This window comes from Canis lupus, chromosome 27 (assembly GCF_011100685.1).
Source record: "Canis lupus familiaris isolate Mischka breed German Shepherd chromosome 27, alternate assembly UU_Cfam_GSD_1.0, whole genome shotgun sequence".
NCBI classification, from domain to species: Eukaryota; Metazoa; Chordata; class Mammalia; order Carnivora; family Canidae; genus Canis; species Canis lupus.
The window spans coordinates 25,009,662-25,023,024 of record NC_049248.1 but is presented as its reverse complement, the minus strand read 5'-3'; the positions used below and the strand labels follow the sequence as shown (position 1 = coordinate 25,023,024).

General features: G+C 34.5%; 1 protein-coding gene across 5 annotated transcripts in view; it reads right to left on the bottom strand.

Moving 5' to 3' along the window:
- RASSF8 (Ras association domain family member 8) overlaps nt 1-13,363 on the bottom strand; it is a 122,613-nt gene that overhangs the window by 17,282 nt on the left and 91,968 nt on the right. For 4 of the 5 annotated variants that reach the window (XM_038577113.1, XM_038577114.1, XM_038577117.1 and 1 more), the window contains one exon: nt 3,350-3,552. In XM_038577113.1, coding sequence (XP_038433041.1) covers nt 3,350-3,452 — 103 coding nt within the window. In that variant the 5' untranslated portion in view covers nt 3,453-3,552. Of the gene's footprint in view, nt 1-3,349; nt 3,553-6,528; nt 6,626-13,363 lie in introns of those variants that run through there. The other variant, XM_038577116.1, reaches the window with a different exon arrangement.

The window sequence follows — 13,363 nt, the reverse complement described above, 5'->3', positions numbered from 1 at the left end:
TAGATTTTATTTATTTATTCATGAGAGAGAGAGAGGCAGAAGGAGAAGTAGGCTCCGTGCAGGGAGCCTGATGTGGGACTCGATCCTGGGTCTCTAGGATCACGCCCTGGACTGAAGGTGGTGCTAAACCACTGAGCCGCTGGGGCTGCCCATTTCACTGTATTCTCACAATCTTTTGTATTTCTGTGGTGTCAGTTGTTATTTCTTTTTCATTTCAGATTTTTATTTGAGTTTTCTCTTTTCTTTGGTTCCTGAGCCTGGCTAACAGTTTGACTATTTTATCTTTTCAAAGAACCAGCTTTTAGTTTCATTGATCTTTTTCTTTTTAGTCTCTATTTCAGTTATTTCCACTCTAATCTGTATTATTTCCTTCTAGTAACTTTGAGCTTTGTTTTCCTAGCTCCTTCAGTTGTAAAGTTAGATTTAGATTTTTCTTCTTTTTTGAGGTAGGTCTGTATTGGTATAAATATCCCACTTTTTTGCTGTGTCCCAAAGATTTTGAACAGTTGTGTTTCCATTTTCATTTGTCTCTATGTATTTTTTTAAATTTCCTCTTTATTCTTCACTGACCCACTGGTTGTGTAGCCTCCATGTATTTGGGTTTTTCTAGCTTTTTTTTTCTTGTAATTAATTTCTAGTTTCATACTGTTGCATTCAGAAAAGATGCCTGAGTGATTCTAAACTTCTTTAATTTATTGAGATTTGTTTTGTGGCCTAACATGTGATCTATCCTGGAGAACATTTCATGTCCATTTGAAAAGAATGTGTCTTCTGCTGTTTTTGAGTGGAATGTACATATCTGTTAAGTCCATCTGGCCTAATGTGTAGTTCAAAGTCAGAGTTTCCTTACTGATTTTCTGTCTTCATGATCTATCCATTGATATAAGTGAGTTGTTAAAGTCCCCTATTATTATTGCATTACTGTCAATTTCTCCCGTTAAGCCTGTTAATATTTGCTTTAGGAATGAACCCTTTTTATCATTACAGTATATCTTTATCTCTTATTACAGTCATTGTTTTAAAATCTATTTTATCTGATGTAAGTATTGCTACCACATTTTTTTACCTCCATTTGCATGAATATCTTTTTCCATCCCTTCATTTTCAGTCTTCTGATATGAATTTTTCTCTTATAAACAGATATAGATGGGTCATGTTTTAACCATTTTGTCATCCTATGTTTTTTTGCTTGGAGCATTTAGTCCATTTAAAGTAATTACTGATCAGTATATACTTATTGCCATTTTGTTAATTGTTTTCTGGTTGTTTTTATAGTTCTCTGTTCTTTTCTTCTCTTGTTCTCTTCCCTTGTGGTTTGATGACTTTCCTTAGTGTTATGCTTAGATTCCTTTCTCTTTATTTTTTTTTTGTATATATACTATGGATTTTTGATTTGTGGTTACTATGAGGTTCATATATAACATCTTATGTGTATAGCAGTCTACATTAAGCTGATAATCGCTTAAGTTCGAACACATTCTAAAACAATACATTTTTACTCTTCATCAACATTTTATATGTACAATGTCATATTTTACTTTTTAAATTTTATGTATCCTTTGACTAATTTTTGTAGATATGATTGATTTTTACTATTTATTATGTTTTAATCTCCATACTGGCTTCATACATAGTTGATCTATTTTTACCATTTTTTTTTCTTTGTAATTTTCTCATTTCTAGTTATGGTCTTCTCTACCCATGTAAAGAATGCACTTTAGTATTTCTTGTAAGGCTGGTTTAATGAGGATGAACTCCTTTATTTTGTTTGGGAAACATTCTATCTCCTTCAATTCTGATTAATAACTTTGTTGGGTTGTAGGGTTATTTCCTTTCAGCACTTTGAATATATCATGGCCCTCCCTTCTGGCCTGAAAAATTAGCTGATAGCCTTATGTGGTTTCCTTTATATGTGTTTGCTTTTCTCTTGCTACTTTTTCTTTTCTTTTTTTAAATTCATGAGGGACACAGAGAGAGAGAGAGAGAGAGAGGCAGAGACACAGGCAGAGGAAGAAACAGGCTCCACGCAGGGAGCCTGACGTGCGACTCGATCCTGGGTCCCCAGGATAACACCCTGGGCCAAAGGCAGGTGCTAAACTGCCGTGCCACCCAGGGATCCCATACTTTTTTTTTTTGTAAATATGTATTTTTTTATTCGTGAGAAACAGAGAGAGAGAGAGAGAGAAAGGCAGAGACACAGGCAGAGGGAGAAGCAGGCCCCATGCAGGGAGCCTGACGTAGGGACTTGATCCCGGGTCTCCAGGATCAAGCCCTGGGCCAAAGGCAGCGCTAAACCGCTGAGCCACTTGGGCTGCTCTCCTTTGCTACTTTTAATATTCTCTCTTTATCTTTACTTTTTTGCCATTTTAATTATGTGTTTTTGTGTGGACCTTCTTGGGTTCATTTTGTTTGGGGCTCTCTGTGATTCCTGGACCTAGATGTCTATTTCCTCCCCTAGATTAAGGAAGTTTTTAGCTATTATTTCAAATAAGTTTTCTGTTCTTTTTTCTTCTTCTGGGGCCCCTATAATGTGAATATTATTATGCTTGATGGTGTCACTGAGTTCCCTTAATCTACTTTTATTTATTATTATTTTGTCTTTTTATTGTTCAGGTTGGTTGCCTTCTATTATCCTGTCTTCCAAATCATTGGCATGTTCTTCTACATCCTCTAATCTGAATACAATTTCCTTTTAATACATGTTTGCTAAATGATGGACTTAAAATGCAAATGTAAGCGGTAACCCACATTATTGGCTTTTCTGATGTAGGTGCTCATCATGTTCCAAAAGGGTTAAGTCAACCCAAAACATGAATAAAAATGATAAACATAAACCTGAGACTAAGAAGAAAAGTTGCAACTATGTAGGTGAACAAGATGGAGCTAGTAAGCATGTACTTGACAACTTCATCTTCACCACATAGTAAGATTTTAAAAAGCATATATCTTTCTATTGAAGAACTATGTTATATGTCACATTTTTCTTTTCTAAAAGTAGTCAGAATAAACAGTAAATAGGGTTACTTCTAATGAGGGGTCTGGGAACTAGGAATCTATGTTTTGGCTTAAAAAAATCTTTAGTCCCACAAATAATGATTTGTTTAGGATAAACAACAATAGAGTAGAAGGCAGTGCAGACTTTAGACTGAAAATCAGTAAAATCTAGGGGGAGATAGAGAACAAGTGTCTTAACAGATTTATGTAAGCATGAAACATAGTAAGTAAAAGTGTGCTTGTAAGTTGTATTATGGAACCAAATAAACAAGAAACTAGAAATCTGTATTTAATACAAATAAACATAAACAGGAAGCATAAACCACTTTATCTCACTCTCAGAAAGTTCACTTACCTATTGCTTGAGCTAAGGCTATTACAACCTCCTGGCAAGTTGTAACTTCGGTGACCCCACAAACAATCCTTTGAACTCCATCCACCCATACTTTAAGTTCCATGGTGCACCAGTCACCCAAGGGCCCTGAGACTGGTCATCAAGGTGTCAGGTCATGTCGCTGGCTATGGAAACATGGGGAAGGCAGAGTCTTGTGTAGTCAGCTACAAAGAGGAAAAAACATTTTTAATAAAATGAGTCTTAAAATTTCTTCTAGTATTATGCAGAATAGATTTTAATATCTCATAATCCTACTATTCATGACCATTTTATAGAACTGAATTCAGTCCTATGAATACGACAGCCACCTATTCATGACATTGTTTCATTTTACTATAAGTTTTGTAATTATACTTTTTTAAAAGATTTATTTATTTTTTCATGAGACACAAAGAGAGAAAAAGAGGCAGAGACATAGGCAGAGGGAGAAGCAAGCTCCCCACATGGAACCCGATGTGGCACTCGATCCAGATTCCAGGGTCACGCCCTGAGCCAAAGACAGCCGCTCAACCACTGAGCCACCCAGGCATCCCGCGTAATTATAACTCTAATCATGGAGTAACTGAGAAATCTTACTTGACTAAGCCCTATTGCTCAACACATAAGCTATTCCTTTCTTTAAAAAAAAAAATCTCATTAGGATGATTCCTTAGGTTAAAAAAAAGTTTTTTTTTGTCATTTTTTGAATAATAAACCAGTTGAACCAGTTTCCATAGCCTTGACAGCATTTGTAAATGAATCTTTATTAACCCCTGCATTCCTTTGTTTCATGTGTCCCTTGTCTCTCTCTTCCCCATAAGTCTGAGTGTCATCTTCAACACTGAAACTACAATACCAACCACAGCATAAGGCATAAGTGTGCAGAAAATATTAGCTGATGGAAATTAACTCCTTTACTGGGTGATGACTTCTTCATATATGAACTGCTTGCTTGTCCTTTTCTCATGTATTTAACTGGGGTTTGAAAGTTGTCTTAAATTATAAGAGTTATTCTAATAATACAATCTCAACTTTTTGTTACTCTTGCTGTGCTTCCCTGTTGTTTTTCGTTTAGCTGCATTATATATACACCAAGCAGAAATTTTTACATTCTCATACATTTGAAACAAATGCCTTGATTTCCTGTATTGATTGGAAAGTTATTATTAGCTTGCTAAAAATCAATTGTACACAATGTTTTTTTCTGTAGGTTTTTCAAATCTCAGTTCTTCCTGTCTTAAAACTTCAATCAATCCATGATTCGTTTGTTCACTGTCCTATGATCTTATTTTTTTGTTGGTTTTTGAAAGAATGCTAAAGTTTATGAGATGTAATAAACATCGATTTAATTAAAACGAACCTTTAATTATTTAAAGACTGACAGTGGAATTGGTGTTTCAGGATTAATGACTTACTGAAAAGCTTATTTAAAAAATGCTAAAAACTTGTCAGAAAACAGTATTTACTACAAATAGAAACACAGTCCTTGTGCACTTTCTTAAAGGACCTAAGATAATTCTAGGCCATCTTCCCATTTACCTGGGTAGATGAGTCAGAACACACATAAGGAGAATAAATCTATTGCTTTCTCCAAAGAAGACACAAAAATATTTTTTGTCATCCTGAAAACAAGGAAAAGGACTGATCATTTCCCAGTGTGTTGATTCAGCTCTCTGTATACACTGCAGTGCCAACATGGTTTCATAAACCCCCTATATGCCCAGAAGAAGGGCCATATGCCTCTGACAAGCTAATTTCCATATCTGCGTTCCTCAGTTATGAAATCCTGTGGGATGCTAAAGTTTCTGAGGGGGTGGAGGTAGGGGCGGGGAAAGGTTCCAAAGCCAAAGAAATGTAAGAAATCTTGCAAATAAAGTTAAACAAGTTTCTTTACAGTTAGCCTACTCTGAGCATTTAATAGGCTGGTGCATACCTGAAATTTCAAATGAGAGGTTTATATGCTACTGTCCCCAATCCATTTAAAGACCATTTAAGGAAAGGAAACATAAGAGTTCTGACTTAAAACAAGATATTTTTCCTTTCCCGCCAGGCACTCTATTTACTAAAAATAGAACATATACTATTCCTCTTGGAATAAAATTATGATTAAAAAATGGCCAAACATTAATATACTGTATTAAATTAATATAGTACAATTAAGTTATTTTATTAAATAAAAAGCTCAGCTGAGTTTAGGAAACTAAATTGAATTAAAATCTATTTAAAACCTAGTCCATTATTTTTCATTAAAAGATCTTAAACTTGGGACAGCCTGGGTGGCTCAGCGGTTTAGCGCCACCTTCAGCCCAGGGCCTAATCCTGGAGACCTGGGATCAATTCTCAAGTTGGCTCCCTGCATGGAGCCTGCTTCTCCCTCTGCCTGTGTTTCTGTCTCTGTCTCTCTCTGTGTCTCTCATGAATAAATACATAAAATCTTAAAAAAAAAAAAAATCTTAAACTTGGAAAACCTAGCAAGAAAGACAGATCTCATTAAAGGCCTCCTCCTCCAAAAGAAACTTGTCATTTAAAAGAAACTTACGAGGTTCATTTTTAAATTCTATAAAGATTTTAGTATACCACCACATATTTTCTTATCTTGGATTATCACTGTTTTACCTCAAACTTTTAACCAATAAGTGAATACAATGAACATAGAACACACCCACATCTGTTAAATATTAGAGTATAACAATGTGGGAAAACACCGAGCATAAATAATATTGCTTAGTTGATATAAACTTGCAGGGTATTTATCCTCTTGACCAGCCTTCCTACTACAGCTCATCATGGAGAAGATCAGCATCTGCATATTTCTTTCAACACCACTAGCATTTACTTTCAAAGTTAAATCCTTAAGGAAAGTTTAAAAAGATGCCTTAGTAGGTCAGATTAATGAACCATGTGGTCCAAAACTTTATTTCTAGCAGAGCCACTGTTTTCAGAATATGGCTTCTGTCAAGTTTGGGGTTGTATTAACAATCATCTCCCTAGCTTCCCTAAAAATCATGGTGTGATTCACGAAAGTCATTTGAAGAATCTGTCTCCTCGGTAGAAGTCTACGACTCCTCCTGGAGGTGACTCTGTTCTATCCTCCAGAGTCCAACTCCTCTGGCTATATTCCCAGCCCCAGAACTAGACTAAAGGGAAAATGGAAGTCCTACATTGTAGGTGCGTATGGTGGATTGGTCATCATTGGAATTAAGGACTCAAGAAGCTAAAGGGCTTTGGCATCTCAGTTGGAATTTGGAATAAATTTTTCCATGGAAACAATGATATAGATAGAAGCAAGATTCTACTGCAAGGGTATTATTATAGTTCAGTTATTGTTTTCACCATAAGGTTTCTATACTCAAATCACTATTATTTTAATTTTTATAATAAAAAACTAGGTTTATTCAGTAACATGCTACTGGGAACAAGTGTTCTTTAGTTAAAAACTGTTTATCTTGAAAGCCTACTGAATTAAGCATCTGCATTTATGAAGACAGACACATTCCCCCAAAACCAGTGCTTTAATAAAACAATTTTAGTCAATCCTCATTATTCATGGGTTCCTTATTTGTGAACTCACCAACTCATTAAAATTTATTTGTAACCCTCAAATCATTATTTATGGCACTTTCAGGGTCATTCAAAGACATGTATTCTGCAATGAAAAATTTGAGTTGCCTGACCCCTGACTGTTCCCAGGTGAGGTTGTAAAGAGGCAATACTCTGCTTTCCTGTTTCAGCTTTCATAGTGTCAACAAGTTATGTTTTTCTCAGTGTATTAAGTGCCATGTTTTGGCATTTTTGTAGTTTTTGTTGGTGACTTTACTGTTGAAAATGGCTCCTAAGCATACTGTTGACACTAATGTTCTTAAGCACATGAAGGCTGTGATGTGACTTATGGAGAAAAGTACCTGTTGTTAGGTAAGTTTTGTTCAAGTATGAGGTATACTGGTATTGGCTCTGAGTTTAACGTTAATGAATCAACAATATATGTCAAATAAGGTATCTTTTGACAGAAAAACACATAAAACAAGGTGATATATTGATCAGTTGATGAAACTTGTGACCAAAGGTTCTCAAAAATAACCAGAACTGACTGCATACTTTAAAATGGTATAATTTTCTTGTGATGGCCACTATCAAGCTACTGAGCAAATTCCATTACTCCATGGACATTAGACACAAGCATACATGTGGCTTATTGCCAATTATAATATTTCTTTCATGTCTAGTCTAGTTTTGTTTGAGACCTATGGTATTGCATATTAAAGCATTCTTTATAGAAATAGTATGTAGATAAAATGTATTATACTAAAATCTTCACAATCAGGCTAGCTGCTTTAGTTAAATAAAACACTGATGCTAGCCACTAGTTTTTTTGGTATCATAAAGAAAGAGATTCTGCACAATGAGCACTTTATATTCTGAACAGTACTTATTAGAATAATCAAAACTATAATACATAATTATGCATATATAACACATATATGTATTTTATATATATTACAATAATAGAATACAATAATACGAATTCTCTTTTGTACAGAGAACCAGTTAAAAATAAAAACTAGGGGCACATGGGTGGTTAAATCGGTTGGGCTACTGACTCTTGGTTTTGGCTCAGGTCATGATCTCAGGGTCATGGGATCAGCTGTGTTGGGCTACGTGCTCAGCGGGTAGTCTTCTTCTATATTGAGAACAATAGTCACGCATCATGGGGAAATAAGGCTCCCTAGCCTAACCGTTTTGGGAAGCATTTCAAAACACACTGCCTCTGAGAGACAATGTGCAGCTAGATACCCCACAGTAGAGAAACTGGTTAAGCTTTGTTAACTAGTACTCAGTGACTCAGCATGGAGGGTAAGAGTGGAAAATAGGCACGAACGATGCCTACAAAATACCCTGCTGCACCACAGGATACAAATGGTCAACTTTTGAAGATATGCAATATATATGCAATGAGATTTCTGCTAGTCCTTTAATGTATTTGGAAACACCCAGAAGTGGTGATGGATATGCTGTTTAAAGCTATACTTAGAACAATACAGTACAGAGGAGAAAGCTGAATAGCTTTTCTTTCTCTTATATGAAGTCTTAATTGCCATGATTAAGCCATATCTTCTAAAGATGGGTTTTGTATTTGCTTTTTAGAGAACTGTCTTAAGTCAAAGGATTTTTTCTTTGAAAGTAGGTTTTTAAAAGTTCACAATGCTAAGCAATATTTGCATATTAATTATTAAATACAGTAAAGCCATGCTCTTTCCTCTACTATTCATCATCCTCAGGTCACAGCATTCAAACACATGCAGTGATTGAACATTTCCCAAATTTAACATGTTCAAGTGGCCATTCTGCAATTACAGGAATGGCATGAGTACTTGCAATCTGCTAATTAAGCATGGTATATTGTGTCTCATTTATTCCTCATGATACAATTCAGTGAGTTAGGCACTATTAGCCTCATTTTAAAGATGAGAAAAGTGAGTGCCAGTTTAAATAACTCTCCCAACGTCAGAAACCTAGGAATTTAGGGACATATGTTCAAAATTGGGATGAATAAAGAAATTAAAGTATGAATAATGCAGACTTTTCTAAAAGGATTCAATTATGAAATAAATGTTTTTAAAATGTCCAAAGTTACACTAAGAAATCTCATCTACCATCACTTGAAAATTTATTTTTATCAATAAACAATGATCAGATAACATGTACAAACTTTCCATTCTAGGAGAAAGAAAAGAGCAAAGAAACTAAATCATGTTAAGAAACTATAATTTTAATTCAGAGAACCTATGATAAATAACTGCACATATCAGCAAAATGAGTGTCTCATGATCAGGTTTATTTTTCAGTACTAACAAATTATTCCTCCAGTTTTTGAAAATTACATCCAGATTTATTTTTACAGAGTCCAAAACAAATACATCTGCATACTTGTGATAATTTTTAACTCTTGCCTTAAATATAAACCAAAGCTTCTTAGAGAGTTCTGGAATTTTCTTTAAATTCACACCATTAAAAACCACGTTTTTGGAGAATGCCATTTTTTTTCAAGGTAATACTACTGATTAGTGGAAACACCATGTACCAAGATTCAAATCCTGTCTATTACTTACTGTGTGACTTAAGTCAAGATGCGTAACTTTTCAAGAGGGATTTGTGAGAAATGAAATGTCTTTTTAAAATGTACTTAGTGTAGGGCTTGGCACAAAGTATAAATTCAACAGGAGTTAGTTCTGTATATAGAAATAAAAATTAAAAAAAAAGAAATAAAAATTATAGCTTTCAAAAATTAGAAACTTCTTTTCTATAGGAAAAAAATCAATACAAAAGTAAAATTTCAAAATACTATTACTATTTTTATAAGAGCACCTAAAAATAAAGATATTTTAGTTTACCTAAATGTACCTTAAGATCAATGAACATTCTCAAGGTTTTTAAATCAAGATTGGAAATGATAATTGGGATTAGCATCCATATTAAGAAATTTCAATTGTATCTGGGATAAACATGATACAAATCTAGTTAAGGTTATTGGCATAAAAATATTGATCCTACTATTAAGAACTCTCTTTTTTCCCTTAAAAAGTAAACTTTTAAAATGAATATAGTTAGTAATTTTTGTTTTTTTTTTTATTTAGGATTAAATTTAGTGTTAAGTGCCACTGCCTTCAGCTGAGTTTCTTATTCTAAGCCCATCTCCAGACAGCTTATTTACAACTGTATTTTTCTAAATCATATATAATGTTAAACCAATATCTATGACTTTGAGGTGGAGACTTCTCTCATATCCAGAGGTGAAACAAACATTCATAAAACAGTACCAAGAATCTTTTGAGAGTAGTACTTCACCAAACCGATTTCTGAACTAATAATTTAGGTAAAAACTTTGACCTGCTAATTAAAGCTCTGAGCAGAAACACAGGATTTCTATTTAATAAGTATAATTTTAAAAGGAAGCAAAATTTTTACAATTGCCCATTTTAGAAAATAAAGAGATGTGTTTCCAATAACCAAGGCTAGTCTCAAAAGCAAACTGCTTCAAAATAATTCCTTCTACGAGTCTAATATACTCAACACTACTAGAAAGTCCTTTTTTGCCTATTCCCTTCAAAATGGTTACTTACCATTTGTAAAATCATTCTAATAATTCCATGAAAATACAAGGCCATGTTTATTAGACTGAATTCTTCTTTGACTTCTGGTTGATAGAACATTATTAAATCAAGTGTTTTGCTTGGGAATTTAACCTGGAACATCACATCCTGGGTCACAGGAGAAGATACAGAGAGGCCAGGGAGCCATGGTGGCATGAGACAATGGCCACTTGGTAGGTATGAAGGGATGTCATAAAAGTGATGGAAATCAATGAGGGCCAACACAGAGAAGCATACAAATTCAATCTAGGTCAAGTACTCTGATGGCTCCTATAGCCATCATTGTAAGCCAATTCCTGGTGGCTTCTCTAGTGGTAGTAGCCCTGTGTCAATAACACAAGTTCCAGTAAAATCCCAGCAAATGCCTCTTCTTTTATTCCTTCCAACTATTCCATCCTTACCATATTCTTCTTCCCAAGTCACAAGTAATCAACAACACCCCCAAATACATTTGGCTCTATTTGATAAAAGTTGTAACAAGGAAGCTGTGGATTCTGTGCTCTAGAGAAATCAGAGGGACCGGCACGTGATGCTATTTTCTCTCTATGTAAAGGTCATGCATTTCAGAGTTCACCAAAACCAAATGGATAAGATATCTTGCCTTTCAGAGCTAGCAAAACTCATTGGCCATCAACTAGTATAATCATTTTACTGAACACAGAAGACTGAGGCCTGGCCAAATTACATCATTTGATCAAGGTCACATGGATAGATGTTAGCCAATGTCTGGAATAACATCAGATTTTTCTGAAAACTGAAATTAAATATATTTACATATATTGAAATAAAGTGCCCAGTAAAGAAGATGTTGAAGAAGTTGCTCCCATAGAGAATTCTAGTTAAAGATGCTTCAGACCACAAAATGAGGGCTACCACTGATATAAGTGCAAGAGTATGAAAAAACGTGAACGTGTTGTCTGTTCTTATTTATGAATTTTGTTAAATGTTATGGAAGGTAGAACAGTAGGGGATCTTACAACTCAATTTTACTGGCACAAAATCTCTTAAGAAATATAAAAATAATATACCATTAGGTTCCATTTCTTGCTGCAGTATTACCAAAAAGGAATATAAAAAGCCATCTGTTTTACACTTCTATCTTCTGTTAGGGTCCCAGTCCACTTTGTGGCCCTTTAGAGGTAGCCGGAGACATATGCATAGTGTGCCAAGATCTGTGATGTCTTAACTCCTGTTAGAGCTCTAAGGCCTGGGATGAGGGATTACACTCTCAAAGTCTTAATGCAAAAAAAAAAAAAAACAAAAAAAACCCCTGAACTCTGGCATCAATTAAATTGTGCTTTTTACTATAGTGCAATTTCAAAGCTCTCATTCATAATCATTAGAAAACTGGCAGGGAGCAATGTTATAAAGTACTTTTACAAAATTACTGAACACTTGTTTACATTTTAAATGACAGATGTTAAGTGCAAATGGATTTGATATTTCTCCTTGATCAGATGCACTTTGGTACTTTGATTGTAAACCAACCCTTCAAATAAAAACACATCTTTGTTACTTACATAACAACAAGAATAAATAGCTAACATATACTGAGCTCTTAACTCTGTGATAGATGGAAAGTTAACTATTATATTTAATCTATTCAATACTCATCTATATTGCTATGTGACATGAATTATTTTGAGGAAATAATGAGGAATGGAGGTATAGAGAAATTAATGACTTGTCCAGAGTCATTGAGGAAATGGAGGTATAGAGAAATTAATGACTTGTCCAGAGTCACTCAGCCAGCAAGTGGCAGATCCAAATCTGATAATGCTCATAACTATCAAAAAGTTATTTATATTTATGAAATAAAGTTATTGGTAAAGTTTGCCAGGACCTTGTAATCACCAGTTCTGGCTCAGGAGAGAAGTAGATGTGACCATGTGATGGAGAAATTCCAATACTACTAAGTTGAATGATATATTTAGCCTAATTATTACCACAGAGCTGAGAAGAAGCAAGAGCTGATGTTCAATAATCAAATCAGACTTAGTAAGGACTACATGACTCCTGAGATTCTTTCTGGAAACTGCTCCTCCCACATCTCCCTTGTCTCAGGAGCAGGAATAGATTTTGGGTCTAAATCCAAATGTTATCAGACCCCCAAAGTCTATGTTCTTTCCACTACAACAAACTATCTGCAGGGTAGAATTATTTTTCTTCTCCACATCTGAATAGATATGGGCTCTTCCTTAGTGATTGTCATCCATTTGAATGATAGAAAATTATGCTATGACCTTATGTTCACCATTCAGGTATAATGACTCTATTTCCTGAATTTAGTGTTTATGACATTCTGTGATGAAATCCAGTGTTCTACTTAATAAGGGATAAAAATAATTATTTTTTAGTCATGAAGCCAAGATCACTACAGACTTCTCATTCATATTTTCATAAATTCCAAGCCCATTGATTCTGATAAAGAAGTTCATTTTCATAGTTAAAATGAAATAAGTGTAAACTTTTCAACAAAACAATGTTTTGACTTATGATTACAATGGTAACTTTATTATTTCATTTTTAAAAAATTATTTATTTGAAAGAGACAGATGAGTGAATAATCAAGATAGCCTAAGCAGGGAGTAGAGGGGAAAGCAGACTCCCATTGAACAGGGGTCCTGATACAATGCTGGGCTCGATCCCAGAACCCTGGGATCATGACCTGAGCCAAAGGCAGATGCTTAACCGAATGAGACACCCAGGCGTCCTTACAATGGTTAACTTTAAATAGCCAAACTTTATATGTCAAAACATGTTCCTTTGAAGGTATAGGAAAAGCTAAATTAGTATGTAAACATTTGAAAGCCAAAATTAAAGAATTTGGGGAGGAAATGCTACTGAA